The following is a 23,663-nucleotide window of genomic DNA, read 5'->3' as shown; positions in this document are numbered from 1 at the left end:
AAAATGGATCAAAGACGTAAAGGTAAGCACTAAAACTATACCTGTCTTAGAAGGAAATGTAGGTGTAAATCTTCATGGCCTTGAATTAGTCAATGGCTTCTTAAATATAACATCAAAAGCATAAGCAACAAAAGAGATTAATGGACTTCATCAAATTTAAAAACTTTCATGCATCAAAGGACACTATCAAGAAAATGATGACAACCCACAGGAGAAAGTATTTGAAAACTACAGAAGTGATCAATATCTAGGATTCAGAACATATAAAGAACTTCTGCAACTCAAGAAGATGACAACCCAATTTTAAAGATGGGCAAAGGATTTGAATAGATGCTTTGCTCACGAGGATATACAAATGGTGACTAAGACATGAGAAGGCGCTCACCATCGTGAGCCATTAGGAAATGCAAATCAAGCGCACAATGAAATACCACATTTTTATTTTAGTTTAGTTTTTATTTTTTTTGGAGACAGGGTCTCATTGTCACCCAGGCTGGAATGCAGTGGCGCAATCACGGTTCACTGCAACCTCGACCTCCTGGGCTTCAGGGATTCTCCCACCTCAACCTCCCGAGTAGCTGTGATTATAGAAGTGCATCACCATGCCCGGTTAATTTTTTAGTTTTCTGTAGAGATGAGGTCTCACTATGTTGCCCAGCCTGGTCTCAAATCTCAAACTCCTGGGCTTAAGTGATCCTCTTGTCATAGCCTTCCAAAGTGCTGGGATTACAGGCATGAACCACCGTGCCCAGCCGAAATACCAGCTTCTACTCCATGGAATGGCTAGAATCTAAATGGCAGCTAATAGCAAGTGGTGGCGAGGGTGTGGAGAACTTGGAACCCTTGGGCATTGCTGGTGGGAATGTGAACTGATGGAGCTGCTACGGAAAAGTCTGGCAGTTTCACAGAAAGTTAAACACAGGGTTACCACATGACCCAGAAATTCTACTCCTAAGTATATACCCAAGGCAGCTGAATACATGTTTACACAAAAGCTCGTACATCAGTCTTCCCTGAAGCATTATTCACAACAGCTCTGAATGGAAAAAACCCAAATATCCACCAAGTTCAACAAAATGTTTATCCTGATCCACACGATGGAATATGACTCAGCCGTAAAGAAGAACGAGGTTCTGACACCTGGCACAAGACGCAGGCGCACCTTGAAAACATTAGGCCGAGAGAAGGCCCCCGTCGCCAGCATCGGCTCTGTCCACTCTTTGCCTGAGGAGCCCCGTTTTTCCAAGGACCATGCAGTGGTCTCACCTATGCCTCAGTGGGCCTGGGGGCCAGCATGAGGGTCCCCAAAGCGATGCCTAAGCCCTGGACTCATGGGCAATGATGCAGGACCTCGGATTCCGTCCCCCAACCCGGGCGGCGTGCCCCAGGACCACGGCTGTGCTCGGGTGGTGTTACCCCCGGGAGAACCCTGCCCGGCCTGCTGGTGCCGGTGACATTCAGAGATTTTAGGGGGACACCTCTGGAGGCTGTCCACAGCCCTGCTCTCCCTCCCATCCAGACAGGACTCCACGGGGGTGCTGGGAGGCAGATCCTTGCCAAAGCTGCTAGGTGGGCAGACGCCCTCCCCTCTGACCACTGATGCCTCGTTCCTGGGCCCAGCCTGGTGCTGGACTCCACCACCCCATGCCTCATTTATCAGGAGTGTACTGAGTGTCCACCGCTGGGCAAGAGACCTCACGCGTATCCCCACCTTTAAACCCCAACGCTTCTGAAGCAGGTGTTCACGTTCCCGGTGAGGAAACAGGTTCCAGGTAGACACAGCTGCGGCTCTCAGCTCATCAGGTGCTGCCCTGGACTCTCCCAAGTGGACCTTCAGTGCCCACCAGACAGACACATCTAGACCGGTCTGGACCCCACGCGTGGCTGTCCCTGGGGCCCACATGGCTCCACGGCTGACACCTCTCAACTTGAGCTAGAGGTAGACAGGGTCCACACAACCTCAAAGCCGGCCTTGCCTGCTGTCAACTCCACACCTCTCCCACCTCAAGGACTCTCTGGGGACACTCTCCCCACACTGGCCCAATTCCAAGGCCCTTCCTGTCTGTCTCCCTTCCCAAGGCAAGTGGAAAGGGAGGGCCGTGAGCCATCCCCATCCACTAGCTGCTGCCCCTTTGGGTGCGAAGGGCAGAGATCCCTCTGCCACAGTGAGAGGAGCCTCGGTCCACTGGTGGGGTCCTCAACGAAAGCTAGATCCCCGACAGGCCCAAGTGCCCAGGGCTGGGTGAGGCCAGTCCGGGTCCACTGACACCCTGAGGCATGGAGGGCCTGAGGGGCTGTGCTGGGGCTCCCTCTCGCCCCACACTGCTCATCTGGTCTGGCCAGCATTGCTGACGGACAGCAGCCGGAACAGGCCACCTAGTTCCCGCTCTCTCCTGTGTCCCTGTGACTTCAGGCACAACACCCAGGTGCCCACAGAGCCCCCAGTATCTGCGCCTCCCAGCCCCACTTGTCCTGGAGTGGGTCTACTTCTTATAGAAATTTCTAGAATAGAGTCTGCTCCATCAAGGAAGGGCAGCTCCACAGCCTGGGCCTCTTTTCCGGAGCCTCTGTCCCTGCAGCCCAGCCCTCCAAAGCAGCTTTCGAGTGAGAGCAGGCGGGTGGGGCTGGCACTTCCAGGCCCTGCGTGCTGCTGCCTGTGCACCTGTCCCCTCAACTGTGCACCTGTCCCAGGCCCAGGCTCGCACTGCTCCTCAGGAACACCAGGACAGCACCGTCTCGGAGGGGCATGGCGGGGCGCCAGAGACCCGCCCTCCCTGGATTCTTGTCCCAAGCTGTCAAATCATGATCACCGGCCTCTTCTTGTAGAGCTCAGGTGAATGGCAGGAAAGGATTCCAGGAACTTCTTCATGCTCTGTGGCAGATTCCAGCGTCCTCAGGGAGCCTGGGGTCTGGAGGCCAGCCGGCATGTCAAGGGTTGGGGGGTGCTTGGGAGGCGCCCAGGGGCTGGGGCCGGGCTGCAGGTGGGCCGTCCCCTTTGCCCCCACTCCTCAGCTGGCACCTCTAGCCCACACCAAGAGGAGAGGAAGTGGCCAGACAGGGGCCCAGGGCTGCTTTCCCACAGTGGAGACAGTTTTGAGGTTGTGCCTCTGGGGCAAGGCAGGCAGGGACAGAGGACAGCGATAAACTCTCAGAGCCTGTGGGGGAAGGAGCCACCCCCTGATCCTAGCCCCGCTGGGCGCAGAACCTGGCACCCAACCCCTCAGACACCAGTGACTCCCTGTCTGGCCTCCCACCCCGCAGCCCAGACTGTCTGTGTGTGCTGCCCCCACCCTCAGCCCCCTCTAGGCTGAGACGAGGCTCTCTGCTCCCTCTTCCCAGGGCAGGCTGGAGGATGGCCAGGACTGGGGTCAGGGGGCATGGCAGGCAGTGGGTGGGTGCTAAAGCCCAGCTACCCCAGCTAGGACCCCTCCCATGCCAGGGCAGAGATGGTTCAGTATGGCTGGGGCTGGGGACCTGCCTTAAAAATGAACCCTGATTCTGCGAGTAAACCTTACAGTAAAGAGATCAACAGAAATAAATAATCAAACAAACAAATAAGTAAAATAAAAAAATGAACCCTGAGAAGAAAAAAAAAGAGCAAGCAAGTCCTATCTATCGAAAGCGGCGGGCAAAGCAGAGGCTGCAGGGCTTGTGCAGGCTGTAGTCTGACTCCCCTTTGTGGGCTCCAGGAAAGCGTCTCGTGCACTCTCAGGGTCTGGTACTTGCCCCCGTAGAGATCTGTCCTCTGAGCACCGTGACCACAGCTGAGCAGCCGATGACGGGGCGAAGAGGGGCTGTGGTCACCTCTACCCCACCTGGCACTGGGCTGTGCTGCGGCGTCCCCCAGGGGCGGTGCGGTCAGCCTGTCTCTGGGGACTGGGTACTCTACCTGCGGCTGAGGTGAGGTTCCCCTAAGTCCCTAGACCACCCCCAGGGGTGGTCAGTGTCCTGAGGCCAGAACGAGGTGGCCAGTGGCCTTCGTGTCTTCATGGCGCCCAGTTCCACCCTACTGCCAGTCCTTGCCCTCCTGCTCCTGGGAACTTGGCCTTGGGGCTGTCCTGGGGCCTGGGCTGTGGTCCTGTGGGGGCCGGCCCTCCCCTGACGACTCTCCAGAGTCTCCTCTGGGGCATGCCACTGGCCTCTGCGTTGGGCTCCTGGTGATGACATTGAGAAAGGGACAGCATCAGACGCTAGCGCCCACCTGACACCCCCTCACACCGCAGATGGGGTCTGGAAACTGTGGCTGGCCTGGACACTCAGGGCCTGCTACAGCCCAGCGCATTGGGCCGGGTAGGGCATGCTGCTCAGACAGAGCTTGCATTCAAGCTGGCCAGTCCCCAACTCTGGGAGAGCTTGGGGGTCCCTGCCACCTGCTCCTTCAGTTCTCAAAGCAGCCTAGGGAGGCCTGGGAACAGTCCCTGGCTTCGAGGGAAAATGAGCACAGAGGAACCGCAGCCCTTCAGTAACTAATCGTGGGTGAGGGCATGGTGAATCCCAGGCCTGGGGCCTCCTGCGATCTTTGCCCAGGGAGTGGGGGTGTCCTCTCAGCCTGGAGGCTCAGATGCAGGGCCTGGAATCCAAACTGCCCACTCCAAGAGGAGAACAAGTGGCCAGACTGAATTCGGCTTTACTCCTTATCAGCGCTCAGCATCCCAGGTTCCTCATCTGTAAAGTGGGGTCACAGTACCTGTCTCACAACAAGGTTGCTAGCAGGATCAAATCATCTGCAATAGTTTTAAGACAAACCCTTGCACTGTTAGCTGTGACTGTGCCAGGCACACTGTCACTCTAACAAGAACCAGCGGGACAAGAATATCTCGACAATGAGGAAGCTGAGGCTTGAGGAGTGCAAACACCACAGCTGGCTATGCAGGGCTGGGTCATGTCTGACTCCGAGGCCACACCTTTTCTGCAGCACCCATATCCTGGTACCTCACAGGCTAAGTGGACTGAGGAAGGCTGAGGATAGTCCCAGGACTTTGGGTGGAAGCAGTGTTGTTTCTGGAGAGTTCCCATGAGAATAGGAGTCCACCCTACTCCACTCTCCTCCCTCTTTGAAGACCTCTCCTGTGGCCCCTGCATGCCCTGGCCCCGCACTGTCTGTTCTGAGCCACAGTATTGCAACAGACAGAGGCTGAGCCACCAGACACAGCCTATGCAGGTGTCGGAAATGCCCCTTTAGTGCCCCAGCCTCCTCTGGTGCTCACCTCGGTGTGGGTGGCCTGGGGAGTCCCAGCGACTTGCGGATGTGCTCTCGGGAGCAGATGTCAGCCTGGAGGAGACAGACGTGCTGCTAGGTGCTGAGCTGGCCTGTGGACCAGTTTCCCACCAGGAGCTGCTGGTGGCAATGCCTCCATCCCCCATAGAAGCCCATTCAGGACACACAGGTCACAGCCAGCTTTTCAGGCTCAGGAGCAGCGGCCCTGTTGGCGAGTGTGTGACAGGCATGCCTGGAACTTTGGGGTCAAAGCCCTGCAATGGCAGCTCTCACACCGAGCTGGGCAGTCCCTGACGGGCCTGAGTAGCTGGTGAGTGGACAGGCTAAGCAAGCGGGTCCTGGGCCTCCTCCCCACCAGTGGCAGTTGGAGCTGCTCAGCCTTCACTGGTTTCCAGCCTGTGCTTCCCTGTAGGCTGTGTGCAAGCTGAGGCTTCCCTGCTAACACTTGCTTCTCTGGGGACTCCGAGCCCAGCTGGTCTGTCCCCTCCCTGACGAGATCAGCAGTAACCCCTGTCGTACCTCCAGAATCACCAGGACAAAAGAGGGCGGTGGGCCACAGGCTGAGATGACGGCAGACCCCAGCAGGGTCTCACAGCAAGGTTGCTAGCAGGATCTAGCAACCTGAACAGGGCTCAGGTCTGAGTGGGAACTCCTGAGGGCATGGGGGGTCTGGCCCTGGGAAGTCCCCCTGATCCCAGCTCAGATGGGCTTAGATTAGCTTCAGGGCTGCACGACTCATGGACAGCAAGGGCTAATCCCCCAGCCTGCTCCTGCTTCTATTCATGAGGGAAGAGGGGCAGTGGTAGGCGGGGCCAGCACCTCTCACCTTGCCCTGGAGTGGCCCAGCCTGGCCTGGCAGGAGAGCCTGGACCTGGCAACCAGGAGCACAGCAGCGCCTGTGACCACGGGGCCACCAAGACAGCTCGGGGAGGAGCCAGGGAGAGAGCAGACCAACACTAACCCTGTCTGTGCTCTCCCAGAACCTTCTGGAACAGAGTCAGGAGGGGAGCCTGTTGAGAGGCGAGTGACCTCAGGAAGGAAACGGACCCAGAGACAGAGCCAGCCCTGCAGGACTCGACCGTCGGCTCCCGCCCAGCAGTGAGAAGCTGCGGGCCCCTGGTGCGGAACAGCTGCATATCCCATCTGGCTGTAGCTTTCCTTCCTCTGGAGGGGGGGCCCAGGATTCGGCAGGCTCTTCGCCAGTGCTAGGCACAGATCCTTGTTCTGTTTCTAGATGCTCAAGGTACTCACAGGCCAGGTGTCCCCTCCCTTGCAAGGACGGGCCACTGTCCTACTCTGGGGCGTGCTGAGGTGGAAAAAGGTCTAGGAGCTCCAGGAACTGTGTTGTCTGTAGCAGCACGACCTAAAGTTCCTGGGGCTGAAGGCCTGGGAGACAGTTTATTGGGTTCTCTCTTGGAAGACCACACGGCTGAGCTGGAATGGAGGAAGAAAGGCCTCTTTCCTGGGGGCTGGGGACACAGCTCACGGGCTTGAGAGTCCACACACCTGTGCCCTGAGCAAAGCCCTGCAAGGCTGCGGAGTCCGCTCAGATGCCACCACTAGGCACAGCTCCCCAGGGCGAGGGCCACTGTGGTATGCGGGCTGCTGCTGCCCCCTGGAGGCCACACTGCGCGCCAGCAGCCGGAAGGCACCGGCCCCATGGTGGTGGCCTGGGGGTTTTCCACTGGTGCTGCTGCTGCCCCAGCACAGGCTGCGGGGCAAGCAGTGGGGGTAAGACGGGGAAGCGGCAGACACCAGGGAGGCTCCAGAGCTGGGCTGCTGGAAGCAGCGTGGCTTGTGCAGACCCGCGTCCCTACCTCCACCCCATAGCCTCCACAGCACGCACAGCGGCCACCTAAAAAGGCCAACCTGCGGGCATCCCGCTGCCAACTCAGCCATCCAAGTCCCTGTGGGTGACGTCTGACACCCTGGAGCACCCCAAGATGCTCATGGGCTCCCGCCCACTCTGTACTTCACTGCCCTGGCTCCAGCCACACCTTCCTGCTGTTTCTTTTTGTTTTTTTGGAAAGTTTTTTTGAGATAAGGTCTTGCTCTGTCACCCAGGCTGGAGTGCAGTGGCCCAATCACGGCACACTGCAGCCTCGACCTCCTGGGCTCAGGTGATCCCTCCCGCCTCAGCCTCCTGAGTAGCAGAGACCACAGGCGCGTACCACCACACTTGGGTAATTTGTTTCTACATTTTTTTTGTAGAGATGGGGTCTCACTATGTGGTGTAGGGTGCCCTCAAACTCCTGGGCTCAAGTGATCCTCCCACCTCTGTCTCCCAAAGTGTTGGGGTTACAGGCGTGAGCCACCCTCCGGGCCCCCCGTTTCTTGAGCACATCAAACTCCTTCCTGCCCAGGGCGGCCCTTCCCCTAGCGGGTCTCTTCTAAGACTGACTTTTCTTTCTTTCTTTTTTTTTTTTTTTTTTGAGACGGAGTCTCGCTGTGTCGCCCAGGCTGGCGTGCAGTGGCCGGATCTCAGCTCACTGCAAGCTCCGCCTCCCGGGTTTACGCCGTTCTCCTGCCTCAGCCTCCTGAGTAGCTGGAACTACAGGCGCCCGCCACCTCGCCCGGCTAGTTTTTTTGTATTTTTTAGTAGAGACGGGGTTTCACCGTGTTAGCCGGGATCGTCTCTCGATCTCCTGGCCTCGTGATCCGCCCGTCTCGGCCTCCCAAAGTGCTGGGATTACAGGCTTGAGCCACCGCGCCCGGCCAAGACTGACTTTTCTTGTACCCTCACTCTGTGGGCTTCTCTGGGACAGGATCCACCCGTGTCTTGTGGTCCCCTGGTCCTATCGAAGCTGGCTGTGGGCATCTCGTGCCAGCTGTCTCTCCCCTGGCCCGCAGGCTGAGTCCTTTCTCAGCTGAGCTGACCGTTTCAGCAGAGTTCTCACCCTTCCCGGGGGACCGAACAGCAGTTCTGGTGCTGGGTTCTGGTGCAGGCATACCCGAGGCCCCAGACCAGCATCTCTGGGGCCCGCACAGCTTTCCTGCAGAAGCCTCCCGGCTCAAGTTCAGCTGCTCCCTCTGGGACCTGAGGGGCTGGCTGGGAATTGGCAGGACACCTCACCACCGGAGCTAACATCACTGATTCTCCAGGCTGGCCCGTATCTGGGTGCAGGAGGCTCAGAGAGGCTGGGAGGCTGAGCGCATGGGGCACAGGGCCTGGGGATGAACTCTTGGGAGCCCTGCACCCTCCGGTCTACTGTTCTGACTGCAGGGCCTGGCGCAGGCCAACCAAGCTCTCCAGCGAGGTGTCTGTGACCTGTCCTTGGCCCAGGAACCCCTGTCCTCACGTCACTGCACTCTGACCCCAGCTGAGCTGCTGGCGAGCCCTGAACAGCAGGTGGTAGGAAGCAGAGGCGCCTGTGCTGCCTCCCCACATCCCCGGCCCACCCACCTGGCGCACGGGCTCTGGGATCCGGAACCTGCAGCAGCAGCAAGTCAGGCGCACAGCTGCCTCCAGGCTCATCTTGTGGCCCACGGAGATGTAGAGGGGCCTGGTGCTGCGGTCGTGGCTCCTCAGGGCCTGTGACAAGGAAGGTGAGGGCTGTCCTGTGGGCTGGGCCACTGGGACCAAGGTCAGGACAGCCTCAGCGGCTGGAGCTCTGACAAAATGTCCTGGGGGCAGGAGGGAAGGTGAAGGGGGCAGTGCTCTCAGGGGCCAGGGCCTGCCCATCCTCAGGGCACCTTCCTACTGCTTGTCCCTGGGGCAGGGTGGGCTCCCTCAGCACAGCTGGAGGAAATAAACACAGATATCACACCCCGGGCTCAGTCAGAGGCAGGAGGATGGACGGACGGGCAGGTGGGGGGTTGATGTGGGTAAGTGTGAGGGCACGCGTGTCTGCATGCACCTGTGTCTGCCTGCAAACGATCCCCTACCCCGGGGCTTTGGAGGGGCTCAGGGTCCTGGCCACTCACCATTCCCAGGACAGTCCCAGAGTCTCCCAGCAGAGGGAACGAGTCTCCTCGAGTCTGCAGGAGTCGGATCTGGAAAACGGGAGAAAAAAAAATGGGGAAAAAAATCCTCTTTTCTTGATGAAGGGCTGAAGGCAAGTCTCTTTATTTTATTTTTTGAGACGGAGTCTCGCACTGTTGCCAGGCTGGAGTACAGTGGCGCGATCCTCGCTCACTGCAAGCTCCGCCTCCCGGGTTCAAGCAATTCTCCTGCCTCAGCCTCCCGAGTAGCTGGGACTGGGACTACAGGCGCCCATCACCACGCCTGGCTAATTTTTTGTATTTTTAGTAGAGACGGGGTTCCGCCGTGTTAGACAGGATGGTCTCGATCTCCTGATCTCGTGATCCACCCACCTCGGCCTCCCAAAGTGCTGGGATTACAGGCGTGAGCCACCGTGACAGGCCCAAGTCTCTTTATTTTAAAAACCCAGTCACTGGGCCAGGACAGGGAAGGGGACTGATTTTGGAGGTGAGCTGCGGCCCAGGCAAAGCAGCACCACCTGAGATGCCACTGAGCGTGCAGGCGGTGACGTGGTCTCGCCCGAGCTGAGAGTGCTGCCCAAAAGACCCTGTCCAAACCTGATGACGCGGCTTAGAACAAGGGCAGCAATCTGCCCAGGGCCGCTGTGCCAGGCTGGCAGCCACACAGGTGCCGCCACTGCCCAGTGACCAGTGCTGAGCCCGCTTCCTTCCTGTGGCTTGTCTCCTGCTTTGGGCACATTTGACTCAGCTCAACAGGCTGGTATTTCTGGAGGCAGTGGACTGGATCATTGAGTGGATCTAAGGTCCCCATCAACTCAACAGATTTTTATTAAGCAACTGCTCCATGCAGGCGCCTGAGAGCTGGGAGGAATGAGAGATGCAGTCTCTGTTCAGAATCTGCCATCCAGTCAAACAGCTGAGGGTGTCACCAGCTCCCTCCACTGCAAGTGTCTCACTCCCAGTGCCAACATGGGGTCCCAGAGGAGAGTGTCTCACTCCCAGTGCCAACATGGGGTCCCAGAGGAGAGTGTCTCACTCCCAGTGCCAACATGGGGTCCCAGAGGAGAGTGTCTCACTCCCAGTGCCAACATGGGGTCCCAGAGGAGAGTGTCTCACTCCCAGTGCCAACATGGGGTCCCAGAGGAGGACGGTGCAGGGGAAGGTGGGGTAGGAAGTGTGGGTGGCAGCTCCAGGCAGGCCTTGGTGGGAGGGGGGCCTGGAGGCTGGTGTACCTGAGCACGCAGGGGAGGAGACGGGGTCTGGGGCGAGGTGGGGTGGGAAAAGCACCAAGTGCACCCGGGACAGCCTGGAAGCCCATCCTGTCCCCAGTAACTGGGGGACTCAGCCCTACTTGGTGTGCCACGGTGGCTCAGAGGCGAGGGGACCAGAGAGGCAGGCACACCCAAGAGGCAGAAGAGGAGCTGAGCGCGCCCTCGGCTGAGACAGGCACGGCAGCGCCCGGAGGACAGAGTGCGCCCTCGGCTGAGACAGGCACGGCAGCGCCCGGAGGACAGAGAGCGCCCTCGGCTGAGACAGGCACGGCAGCGCCCGGAGGACAGAGAGCGCCCTCGGCTGAGACAGGCACGGCAGCGCCAGGAGGACAGAGCGCGCCCTCGGCTGAGACAGGCACGGCAGCGCCCGGAGGAAAGCAGGTCTTCCTTATTCCAGGCCACAAGCTAGGGACGAGGAGGGCAGCGTCTGCAGGCAAGGGCTGGTCCAGAAGCGTCCTCGTGCCCAGGGCCACGGCAGCCCCGCCACTGAGCTGCCCGGCATGGCCTGCAGCAGGCTCCTCCTCACCTTCTCCTTGTGCAGGGCGTTGTTCTCCAGCCCATCCACCTGCAGAAGTTTCTTGGCCACCCCAACGCAAGGCAGGTCTGTAAGGACGCCAAGGTGGCAGGCCACCCCAAAACCTGCCAGGGAGAAAGGAGGGTGGGGCTGGGGAGGTGGGGCTGGGGCCTGGCACAGGGATTCAGGACAAGCCAGAGTCTCACCAAAAGCTTCCCTAAGTGAGCAGAGGTCTGTGGACGGGCAGAGGGCTGGGGAAACCAGACCTAAGTCCCAAGCTGACCTGCGCCAAGGCCCCCTGTGCCCGATTTCCTGGGTGCCAGGCCAGAGAGGAAGCCTCCTTCCCTCTGTCACGGTCAGTGCCAGGGCCAGCACCTCACTGGCATGCTGGGATACTGCAGCCCAGCTCTCCAGTCATTTCCTGAACCTCCCGGCCTCCTCTTCCCTCGACGGTGGCCTGCCAGCGCTGGCATGAGCTCTCCGGTCATTTCCTGTGCCTCCCGGCCTCCTCTTCCCTCGACGGTGGCCTGCCAGCGCTGGCATGAGCTCTCCGGTCATTTCCTGTGCCTCCCGGCCTCCTCTTCCCTCAACGGTGGCTTGCCAGCGCTGGCACTAGCATGTGGGTCGGCACATGACCACCCTTTGGCTCTGCACCCATGTGCGAGGGCAGCAGCCCGGGCCCAATTACACTTGCTGGCCAGGAAGCTCCAACGTCACCCCTCCTGGGCCCTCTCTGGGTGCTGCTGTGCCGCCTTCAGCTCTGTATGTGGGGGTAAAAGAGCCCATCTCCCTTGGCTGGGCGCGGTGACTCACGCCTGTAGTCCCAGCACTTTGGGAGGCTGAGGCAGGCGGATCACGAGGTCAGGAGATCGAGACCATCCTGGCTAACACGTGAAACCCCGTCTCTCCTAAAAACACACAAAAAATTAGCCGGGCATGGTGGCGGCGCCTGTAGTCCCAGTTACTGAGACGCTGAGGCAGGAGAATGGCATGAACCTGGGAGGTGGAGCTTGCAGTGAGCCGAGATCACTGCAAGTGCCACCACGCTCCAGCCTGGGCGACAGAGTGAGACTCTGTCTCAAAAAGAAAAAAAAGGGCCCATCTCCCTAGGCCAAGGTTTCCGGCATCAGTGGGGGCCTGGGTGCACCTGTCTAGTTGTGGATAAGGGCCTGACGGGCCATGCAGTGTGGGTGGCTGGCAGGGAGCGTGGCTGGCAGGGAAGGCTACTCTGAGCCCGGGCCCTGGGACATCTTTTGGTGATCAGGTCAGAACTGGATAGTGGCACCTGGAGATGAGCCAGTGCAGGGCACTGTAGGGAAGGCAGGAGCGCGCAGGAAAGAGGGGAGGGGTGAAGCAAAGACAGTCCTTTTCTGGCAGGGTTGGAGGAGGGGGGCAGAGCACACTGTGAGTCCCTGTTGCGCCCAGAAAGGAGCCGCTGGAGGGGCTGGCGGCAAAGGCCGAGGGGCCGGCGTTTTGTGTCGGGGGTGACAGAGGCGCCCTCTCCCCCATCTCTTCCCCACAGTGCCTTCCCGGGACCTCCGAGAGCAGGATTACCTCGGTGGTGGAGCACCCCGTTTCCATCCACAAGAAGGACCTATGGAGCCATGGGGAGAGTCACAGTCAGCTGAGCTGGCCCTCGGCACTCAGGACAGGGCCATCCCTGGGGCAAGAAGGGGGCACTGTCTCTGGGGTCCAGCTTTTTAGAAACCCTCATTCCTCTCTTCCAGGAAGCTCACGAGTCTCTCCCGGCCACTTCGGTGGTGGCGACCTGCAACCGCCTTCCCTCCCCCGGGGGGAAGGAGGGATCTTTCTCTTGTCCTAGGGATGAGACACCTGCCTGGGGCATGAGGCCCGGCTCCTTCTCCCGCAGCTGCTGCACCAGCTCCAGCAAGAAGGGCACCTCTCGGAAGGCCAGGAAGCCCGACACGTAGGGGGCTGTGAGGCTGACCATGCGGCTCTCCTCGTACACCACCTGCCACCAGGCACGCAGCTCAGTGGGCAGCACAGCCCTCGGCCACCTGCCCTGCAGCCACTCCCTCCATGCTGCACCCCCGCCACCCCGCTCTTCATCCTTCCCTCTCCCTTACCTCACCCTCATGGCTCCCCTTCCCTGCCTCACCTACGAGACGATGGGTTTGGCATAAGGAACTAGATGATGTACCCTGCAAATTGGTGGTGGGCAGTACCCCCCGTGACCTGGTCCATATGAGAACCCCCCACCCCAGACCTGGTCAACTGGAGGAGCCCCTCCCACCCCTGGGACCTGGTCCGTATGAGGAGCCCCAACTCCCAGACCTGGTGTGTTACAGTAGGAGCCCTGGGACATGGTCTGTAGGAGGATTCCCTGGTCCGTATGAGCAGCCCCCCGGGACCTGGTCCATAGGAGGAGCCCCCTGGAACCTGGTCCATACGAGAAATCCCGTCCCAAGACCTGGTCCATAGGAGGAGCCCCTCCACCCCCGGACCTGGTCTGTAGGAGGATTCCCTGGGATCTGGCCCATACGAGGAGCCTCTGGGACCCGGTCTGTAGCAGGATTCCCTGGGATCTGGTCCTTAGGAGCCCCCCGGGACCTAGTCTCCATCAGAAGCAAGGCTAAGGTTGCTGGCTGCATCACCTCTGCCTGCCCCTTGCTTTCCTGGTGTCTCCTCCTTTGTGTATTGAAGCGGACGCCCTGCCCCACCCCTCCATGGGTTGTTGGAGGCTTAAAGAAGACACAGTGTTGGCCAAGACTGGTGGCTCACACCTGTAATCCCAGCAATTTGGGAGGCCGAGGCAGATGGATCACCTGAGGTTGGGAGTTCGAGACCCGCCTGACCAACATGGAGAAACCCCATGTCTACTAAAAATACAAAATTAGTCGGGTGTGGTGGCACATGCCTGTAATCCCAGCTACTTGGGAGGCTGAGGCAGGAGAATCGCTTGAACCCAGGAGGCAGAGGCTGTAGTTTAGAGCACAACATGGCAGGCCTGAGTCTCCTAACCTTGTGTTTTCCTTAGTCACACTAGCCTTAATGTGGGGACGCGTTTCCCACTGTATCACATTCTCCAGACCTGTCTACCTTCCTGCAATTTTGTTCCTGAATCCCCCACATCTCTTGGTGACAGCTTTCAAATCACAACTTCCACTCCTCACTTGTGGCTGGATCAATAATTAAACACATCAAAGAAAACGGAGTGCTCCGTATTAGCACCGAGGGCTGGGGCTCGTTCTCTCGACATCTTTATCAACGACTCAATGGGGAAACTGATCAAATCTGCCCATGACCCAAAGTGGGGAGGGTCCATTCTGATAACAGAATCTAGCTGGATCACTGACATCCCCACAGAGCAAAGTCACTTTGCACAGTGACACGTGGAATTAAAGTGTGGCCTGAGTTCCCACAGCAGGCGGGGGCTGCTTACGTCTCAATCTCTCTCATAATGCTATAATTCAGGTGACGTTATGGGGTGACTATGATTTGTAATCAGTACGCTAATGACACTGAGGCTGTGGAGGAGAACGTCATTCTCAGGACAGGCCTGCTGATGTCTTCTGAGCTGAGCTGTCACAATCGCGGGGATGTATGGTACACACACACACAGCATGCACACGTGCCAGAGAGACTATTCCAGAGCAGCAACAGCTGCACGTAAGTAGAAGGAATACAGCTGTCCGATGCATCCTTTTTCAGTTTTTGGGGATGTATGTACATTTTCAAGTTAAAAATCTGGGAAAAGAAAAATCACTGTATGATTAGTGTGGGGGGCAGGTCTGGATGACCAGCAATCTCAACATAAGCCAGTGACCTGGTGCCCCTCAAAAGTTACCAGTGTTTCCAGCTGCACCGACGGAAATGGCGTGGGTGAGTGGAAGGTCTAGGGACTTGGGTAGACCACATCCGAGTTCCTGCATTTGATTCTGAGTGCCAGATGGAAAGATGGACCCTGTGAACAGAGGGCATGACCAGAGGGCCACTGGCCAGTGAAGAAGCTGGACGTCATCACAGCCTCTTGGGACCATGTGGTCAAGGAGCACGCAGCTGTTTCCAGCAGCGGAAGGGCTGACAAGCAGAAGGCAGGGAAGATCCATTCTGTTTTGCTACCTGAAGGCAGAACTGATCGATGGGAATCACAGACAAGCAGGGGTGAGCTCCCTGCAGAGCCCGTGGAGCAGCACACACTAGCCAACACTCAGCGTCTGGCATGGAACAGGCTCCGCCGGGAGGCCTGTGGAGCAGCACACACCAGCCATGGCTCAGAGTCTGGCACAGAACGGGCTCCACCATCGTTTGTCAGGGATGCTAAGGACAGTGTTCTTCATGGTGGGAAAAGCAGGCCAGTGGTTCTCCAACCCAGCTCTGCTTCAGAATCACAGGAAAGCTTATTTTAAAAAGCAGATTCCCAGGCCATACTCTGGGAGAGTTTTTCCCCCAGTAAGTGGGGTAGGGCTCTGGAATCTGTTTTTTGTTTTCTTTTTTTAGACAGAGTCTTCCTCTGTCACTCTGGCCGGAGTGCAGGGGCGCAATCTCGGCTCACTGCAGGCTCCGCCTCCCGGGTTCAAGCCATTCTCCTGCCTCAGCCTCCCGAGTGGCTGGGACTACAGGCGCCCGCCACCACGCCTGGCTAATTTGTTTGTATTTTTAGTAGAGGCGGGGTTTCGCCATGTTAACCAGGATGGTCTCGATCTCCTGACCTTGTGATCCGCCTGCCTCAGTCTCCCAAAGTGCTGGGATTACAGGCCTGAGTGACCGTACTCGGCCTGTTTTTTTTTTTTTTTTCTAACAGCTTTACTGAGATACAATTGACATACCATAAAGTTAACTTGTTTAAAACATACAATGCAATGGTTTTGGTATTTACAGAGTTGTGCAATATCACTATAATCTAACTTTAGAACATCTTCCTTAACCTCTAAATAAACCTCACACCCATCAGCAGTCACTTCCCATCTATCCTACCCCAAGTTCAAGGCCCAGGGATCCACCTTCTGTCTTTGTGGATGTGCCTATGGAATCTGTTTCTCAACCCACTTCCGGGTGATTCTGCTTCTGCAGGTCCACGGTCGGGCATTCAGGAACCAGTGGACCAGACTGTTCCAAGATCCCTTCCTAGTCTAAGCTTTCATAGCCGGAACAATGAATACCGACGAAGTAGCAGGTGCTTTGCTTGGTGCTGGGGTTATAAAAGAAGTATGGTACAGCCCTATCCTTGAGAACCTACAGTCACTGGGAAAAACGGAATCATAAATGACTAACTTGAATACAATGTGAGAAGTGCTACGACAGCATGGGCATTAAAAAGAGGCTCAGGATGCAGATAAAAGGGTGATTAATTCACCGCCAGGGAAAGTTGGAGGGGGAAGGGAATGCTGTGTTAATTGCTTTCCATGCATTTCATATACGGCTCATCACAATTCTGTGGGCTGGATATTAATACCACTATCATCCTTAAGTCAGAAAAAAGGAGACAGAGGCCTAGAGGGCAAAGTGGGGAGTGGCAGAGCTGGGTGTGAGCATGAGCAGTCAGGACCCTAAGACTGTGCCCCCACTCCCAATGCTAGCCTACGAAATGGCCAGGGGTCCCCTTACGGTAGGGATTGCTGAACATCCCAATCTTAGCACACAGGAGGCACTCAGTACAGTTTTGCTTAGTTTGGACTGAAAAGGGCCTCCCAAGTAAAGCACAAAGCCATGGAAGCAGGAAGACGTTTGTCATCTTCGGGAGCCCCAGAGGAGCAAGGCGAGTGGCGCCAAGAGGCTTCGGAGCTGTTGACTCTTATGTGAATCATGAGCCCACTGTCCATTCACACACATATCTATTGAAGGAAGAGTCCAGCATCTTCTGCATGCTACCCACGGTGGGCAAAGCAACATGGTTTCTACCATCACGGAGTTTATATTCCAGTAGGGAAGACAGGGCAGTTCCATTCCAGCAAGACAAGAGGAAGCAGAGGGTTGCTATGGTCTAAGTGTTGGTGTCCTCCCCAAATTCATATGTTGAAATTATAACCCACAGGTTACGGTATTATGAGGTGTGGCCTCTAGGGAGGTGAGTGGATCACCATGTGAGAACGTGGTTAAGAAGCTGGCCCTGTGCAACCTGGAAGAGTGCTGGCACCACAATCCAATTGCGCTGGCACCCTGATCTCCAGCCTCCAGCCTCCAGCCTCCAGAACTGTGGGAAATAAATTCCTGCGGTGGGTAAGCCACCTAGTCTAAGGTATTCTATTACAGTAGCCCAGACAGACTAAGACATGGTGCTGGGGGACAACTCCTGGTCTTGTGGGATGAGAGGGAGCTTAGTGGAGGAAGTCATGTCTAAACTGAGCCCGAAGAGATGAGTAGGAGTTAGCCAGATGGAAACCCTTCCAGGAGAGGAAACATTACTGCAGAGGTCAGGCCGCCAAACCCAGCGTGGCACACGTGTGAAGGATTCAAAGTGGGCTGTAGGGGGTGCGAAGAACTGAGAATGGTGGTGAGGGCTGAGCCTCCAGCGTCACATTAAATCATGCAGGTGACAGGTCATAACGGGCCTTGAAGTCATAGTCAATGAGAGTGAACTTCATTCACCATGAGGTCATGAGAATGGCACTTTGATGTTCTAAGAGGACTTGTGGGCTGGGTGTGGTGGTTCACACCTGTAATCTCAGCACTTGGGGAGGCGAAGGTGGGAGAATCCCTTGAGCCCAGGAGCTGAAGACCACCCTGGACAACATAGTGAGACCCTGTCTCTACAAAAACTGAAAAAATAAGCTGAGTGTGTTGGCTCACACCTGTGGTCCTAGCTACTCAGGCTCAGGTGGGAGGATCACGTGAGTCCAGGAGGCTGAGATTAGATCTTGGCAGTGAACCAAGATTATGCCACTGCACTTCAGCCTGGGACACAGAGAAGGGGAAGGGAAGGGAAAAGGAAAGGGAAAGGGAGGGGAGGACAGGACTTGTTGCTTTTGAGGAAAATACCTGTTTTTTGGGAAAATCGGTCTGCTGGCAGTATGGAAAATAAACCACTGAGGAGGAACACTTGAGCCAGGGCACCCATGAAAATGCTGCTCAGGAACCCACGGGAGTGACGGTGGCACAGCCAGGGAAGAAGCAGAGGAGAAACAGACAAGGGGATAGATTCCAGCGCCATCTAAGAGGCAGGAAAAAAGGGAGCTAGTGTGCAACTGGACGTGAGAGGAAGGGAGGGGCCCAGCAGGACACAGATTTCCAGCTTGGGCAACTGAGGGTGTGGTGTCCAGGTCACTGAGATGAGGAACCCAAGATAACAATCAGACTTGGAGATAAAGCTCATGAGCTGATTCTTAACAGTCACAGAATTCCTTTAATTTTTGCCTTTTTTTCCCTTCCCAAACTCCCCAGACTATTTTTTTTTTTAATTGAGATGGAGTTTCGCTCTTGCTGCCCAGGCTGGAGTGCAAAGGCATGATCTCGGGTCACCGCAACCTTCGCCTCCCCGGTTCAAGCGATTTTCGCGCCTCAGCCTCCCGAGTAGCTGGGATTACAGGCATGCGCCACCACGCCCGGCTAATTTTGTATTTTTAGTAGAGATGCGGTTTCTCCATGTTGGTCAGGCTGGTCTCGAACTCCCGACCTCAGGTGATTCGCCCATCTCGGCCTCCCAAAGTGCTGGGATTACAGGTGTCTGCCACCGAGCCCGGCCAACTCACCAGACTATTAATGACATCCTACAAAACGAGAAGCCGGGTTCTAGGCTTGCACTGCTCCCTGCCCCGGAGATCCCACGCCCGAGCCCATTGAGGGGCCCGCCTCGAGCTCGGCGTCCTCCCAGGTTACCTCGAGCTCAGGGTAGCTGAGCACCACCAGGGAGGCACAAGCGCGGACACTGTCCCCTTTCACGAAGGACACGTCAACGCCCCCGACCCTCCGCAGACCCGAGAAGGCGAGGTCTCGCTGCCACGCCTCGGTGTCCCTGTCTACGACGCGGGCCTTCAGCCGAGCTTGCTCCCTGGGAGGACAGAAGCAAAAGCGTCAAACTTGGTCGGGGCCACACCCCCGACTCTGCCTCCTCCACCCGTGCGGCTGCAGCGGCCAGAGCGTCTCTGCCGGGTCTTCTCCGCTTCAGGGGAAAGCAAGGGACACACCGGCAAAGCCACAGTCCCTAGGAGCCCAGGCGGCGGAGACCCGGCAAGGCGCAGCCCAGGCAAACGGACCGGAAAAGAGAACCGCGCCCACCCCGCGGACTACAACTGCTGAGGCCCCGCCCCTGCCGCGCCGGAAGCTGGGCCGTGCTTGGGGGGCTCGGGCGGCGGCCGCCCTGACTCCACAGCCTGAAGACTACGAGCTCGGAGGGACCGCGAAGGGCCACGCGGCCTCGGCCCTCGCCTCCTGCGCGTCGCCCGACAGCATTACCGTTTCCACAGTGACAGCGTTTCCTCCGGCGGCCATTCCGCCGCCTCCTGGGCCATGGTTTCGTCCCGAGCACCCTTCTGCACGTCACTTCCGGAGGCGAGTAGCGCAAGCGCCATCCGCCCTCGTTGCCATGGAGACGCTTGCGCTTTCCCGGGTCGCATTTCCCGCCCGGGTCCTCAGACGTTCCTGGCCGCTGGGTGAGCTCCTGCGTGACGCACACGCACGCTCACGGCTTCACGTTGCCCCGCGGCGCCGCGCGCGATATCGACTCGGACCCCGAGAGGCCGTCCGCCCCGTTTTCAGCGGATAGCTGGGGCCAGGTAAGTGACCGCGCGAGGACCCGGGATCCCGGTGACGTCCGTCCCGCCTCTGCTGTCCCCGCCGCGAGCGCTGCGCTCTGCAGGGCACCTCTGCGCTTGGAAAAGGGTGGTCCTGCACTGCGGGTCCCACTCCTCGGCCCGGTCAGCGTCCGCCTTTGCCGAACCCCGAAAGGTTTCACCAGGTCCAGGACGGCCCGGCGGTTGCCTCAGGAGCACTTACTGGGCGCCTGTCGTTGACGCCCCCCACCTCGATGGCAGCTCAGGGGTGTTCGCAAGCTTTTGAGGGCAGGTGTCGTGTCTTTAAATTCCTCACAGCCTAGCGGGCTGAACTCACGGGAGGGCTGCAAACTTGTGCTGGGTTTCATCTGGGTTGGACCTTGCTGGGCAGAAAACTTCCCCTACCAGACAAAGTACGGGCGACCTTGGAGATCTTGATTCTTACCTCGTGCTCCTCAATTGAACTAGCTGGGTTCAGTGCTCTCGCTGTGCCAGGTGTTGTGCGAAGTACTGTGAGGGAGAATATTTATTTGTGGGGAGCCGGCTTTAAACCGGTGGTTGGGAAAGGCCCGAGAGGCGATACTGGAGACACCTGAAGAAGGGTGAGTGAAAGAGCGTGGCGGGTGAATGGAACAGCTTTTGCATGAAGGTCCAGGGGTGGGAACGAGGTTGGTGTATTTGAAGCACGGAAAGGCAGCCAGTGAAACTGAAGTGTAGCAATTTAACCCGTGGTTTTGTATTCTACTGGGAGGATTCAGAAAGGTGCGTGTGTATGTGTGTGTGTGTATATATAAACGTCAAGGATGTTAGGTTTTGAAGGGAACGTGAAAGTTGAAGGATGACGCACGGAGAGTGGAGAGTGCAGGCGGCTCTGCAGCAACACAGGTACATTGCAGACACCTGTGGGGGGCCGGCTTCACGCCAGAGCCCGCCAGCGATTACAGGCTGGGGTAGTCATAGGCCTGCGGGAGGGGTCTACAGTATGGCTTGCTGCCCGGGAAGATGTTGATAACGTGTTCCCAGGATGAGGTGGTTCCGGCGGAATGTGGTGTTTCTGGCACTTTGTCCCAGCAGAATATGTTAAGAGCCAGGCTGTTTGTCATGGCTCCAACCCCCGTGGAATGTTTCACTTTGACCAAGGTCTGCAAAATGGAAGGGGGCTTAGAAAATGGCGCAGTTTGGACTAACAAAGGGGAAAATATAGACGACGAAATTAGACTCTAAATAGAGTTTGAGGCTCAGGAAAGGCTTTACACAGCTTTAGGAACTGACAAGGCTTTGAAAGCAGGGTCAGTTTTCAACGAATGAGCGTCGCCCACTGCACCCCGCGCACCCTGGTCTGCTGCTGCGACATCTTTCCCACCAGAACACTGACAGATATTTCACAGATAAGGAAACTGAAGCTTAGAGAGCTGGAGCCGCTTGCCCACGGCCGTAGAGCTGGCAAATGGGAGAGCCGGGACCCACATTCAGACCCGTCTGAGCTGGGCTGTGTGTCGGCTTTGTTGGGTTCCAGAGTGGTCGGGGGAAGGAGCCCTTGGATTTGGTAATTAGGGGTCACTCATGGACCCGTGGTGATGGGGCAAAGATCGTGGGTTCTGAGGAGGTGGCTGTCTCCTGGGTTGAGGTTCTCTTGCACTTCAGGGCACAGGTAGTAGTGGTCATGAAGGAATACTGGGGAAGGTAGTGTAGCAGGACGAGCCGCAGACAAAACTCCTCAGACACTGAGTTAAGGAAGGGCTTTATTCAGCGGGAAGCTTTGGCAAGACTCACGTCTCCAACAGCTGAGCTCCCTGAGTGAGCAATTCCTGTCCCTTTTAAGGGCTCACAACTCTGAGGAGGTCCATGTGAGAGGGTCGTGAGCGATTGAGCAAGCACGGGGTACGTAACTGGGGGCTGCATGCACCGGTAATCAGATTGGAACAGAACAGGACAGGGATTGTCACAGTGCTTTTCTATACAATGTCTGTAATCCATAGATAACGTAACCAGTTAGGTCAGGGGTCGATCTTTAACTACCAGGCCCAGGGCGCGGTGCTGGGCTGTCTGCCTGTGGATTTCATTTCTGCCTTTTAGTTTTTACTTCTTTCTTTGGAGGCAGAAATTGGGCATAAGACAATGTGAGGGGTGGTCTCCTCCCTTATTCCCCCACTTTGAGAGTCTCACTCATTTTATTAGTGGGAGTTCTCACCTTCATTTTCACTGCCTATGTCTTTCTGCATGACAGATCGATAGTGATTCATGTAGCACACTTGCGCTGAAGCACTCTGGTGAACTAGAGTAGCGATGAAGCCTTTTACCATTTGAATGAGTACAGGTAGTAAATAAGGGATTAGTAAGCAGGTTCCTATACTACTATAATTTTTATAACGTGAGTTTTAAATCCTCTTAGCGCTGGGAACCATTTTTAAACATGGCCTCAGTGTCAAATCCGTGCCACACTTGTACAGGCACATGCGCCAGTTTCGTCATGTCTTTAACTGTCTTTGACTACTTGCGCCGATCATCTGTGTGCAGGCAGCAGTTAGTAAAGTTAAATTTTCCACAGACTTCTCCTTCAGCTGCTAGCAAGGAGTCGAGAGCCAATCTGTTTTGATAGATAGCATTTCTCATCTGAGGTTTTTTTTTTTTTTTTTTTTTGAGACGGAGTCTCGCTCTGCCGCCCAGGCTGGAGTGCAGTGGCCGGATCTCAGCTCACTGCAAGCTCCGCCTCCCGGGTTCACGCCATTCTCCGGCCTCAGCCTCCCGAGTAGCTGGGACTACAGGCGCCCGCCACCACGCCCGGCTAATTTTCTTGTTTTTTTTTTTTTTTTTTTTTTTTTTTTTTTTTGAGACGGAGTCTCGCTCTGTCGCCCAGGCTGGAGTGCAGTGGCCAGGTCTCAGCTCACTGCAAGCTCCGCCTCCCGGGTTCACGCCATTCTCCTGCCTCAGCCTCCGGAGTAGCTGGGACTACAGGCGCCCGCCACCTCGCCCGGCTAGTTTTTTGTATTTTTAGTAGAGACGGGGTTTCACCATGTTAGCCAGGATGGTCTCGATCTCCTGACCTTGTGATCCGCCCGTCTCGGCCTCCCAAAGTGCTGGGATTACAGGCTTGAGCCACCGCGCCCGGCCATTTTCTTGTATTTTTAGTAGAGACGGGGTTTCACCGTGTTAGCCAGGATGGTCTCGATCTCCTGACCTCGTGATCCGCCCGTCTCGGCCTCCCAAAGTGCTGGGATTACAGGCTTGAGCCACCGCGCCCGGCCTCTCATCTGAGTTTCTTGCCAGGCCCGAATAGTCAAGGCTCTGCTGGTTTTATTAGTGATGATTTCTAAGACAGCTTGTTAACCGTATGATTCAGTTGAGCACGTAAATGGGGGTCCGGTATCCTCATGAGCTGTCTTGTGCCTAAGTAGCAGGCCTGTAATATTGTATGATTTTCTCAAGGGGCCGTTTATTACTGTTTTTTATATTTTTTAATAGCTATGCTTCTCTTTTCGCGGGAGGCATAGACAGAGAAGCTCAGGAGTTCGCCTGTCCTCATGGGCAGTAGGAAGAAAGATGGTTTAATAGTGCCAATACCATAACTACCTGCCCACTGGTCAAGTAATTTGGTGTAAGCTCTATGCCCACATATCTAGTATAATCCAGTGGGGGCTGTCCAGTCCCGGTGGGACTCCGGGTGGGTCCACACGGTTCGCAACTTTGGGCATTTACTAAATGGATTTTTCTTAGTATGGTGTGAACTCCACTAGGTGGCTGTTTTTGTAGTACTATTACACAGTTTTTGCCCAAGGCAACTGTGTCTTCCCACAAGAAGGGTGGAGTCCTTTCCTACTCTTGCCATACAGTGTTGTCTAATGATTGAGGCTTTTAGGACCTAGAAGTTATCAGGGTGATTTTTTTTAAGCTGGGAATTCATTAGGAACTGTGTCTGTAGGTACTAATTCTCAGGCTTCCCATGGCCATTGATCTCCTATTACAGTTCTTCCACATACATAACATGAATTGACATTGAGAGACTGGGCTATATGCTCGGCTAATTGCAAAAGCAAATTTCTGTTTTTCCT

The 23,663-nt window shown here is 56.6% G+C and overlaps 1 protein-coding gene across 3 annotated transcripts; it reads right to left on the bottom strand.

The window, feature by feature from the left end:
• Window positions 1–210: 210 nt before the first annotated feature.
• Window positions 211–19,458, bottom strand: LOC105469277 (endonuclease V). 3 transcript variants are annotated; one of them, XM_024788948.2, is made up of 10 exons: window positions 19,298–19,458; window positions 18,722–18,893; window positions 12,783–12,917; window positions 12,500–12,539; window positions 10,958–11,070; window positions 9,143–9,211; window positions 8,622–8,750; window positions 5,208–5,272; window positions 4,093–4,154; window positions 211–3,883 (listed from the first exon to the last, which is right to left on the bottom strand). In XM_024788948.2, the coding sequence occupies exons 1-10, from the start codon at window positions 19,456–19,458 to the stop codon at window positions 3,807–3,809; spliced, it is 1,023 nt and encodes a 340-aa protein (XP_024644716.2). In that variant the 3' UTR covers window positions 211–3,806. The 3 variants fall into 3 exon arrangements, with proteins under 3 accessions (XP_024644716.2, XP_011718440.2, XP_011718441.2); XM_011720138.3 differs by having other exon boundaries at window positions 215–4,154; XM_011720139.3 differs by lacking the exons at window positions 211–3,883; window positions 4,093–4,154 and adding an exon at window positions 4,181–4,665.
• Between the last annotated feature and the right edge of the window lie 4,205 nt (window positions 19,459–23,663).

Source organism: Macaca nemestrina, chromosome 17, assembly GCF_043159975.1.
Source record: "Macaca nemestrina isolate mMacNem1 chromosome 17, mMacNem.hap1, whole genome shotgun sequence".
NCBI lineage: Eukaryota > Metazoa > Chordata > Mammalia > Primates > Cercopithecidae > Macaca > Macaca nemestrina.
This window is presented reverse-complemented; position numbering and strand designations above follow the sequence as displayed.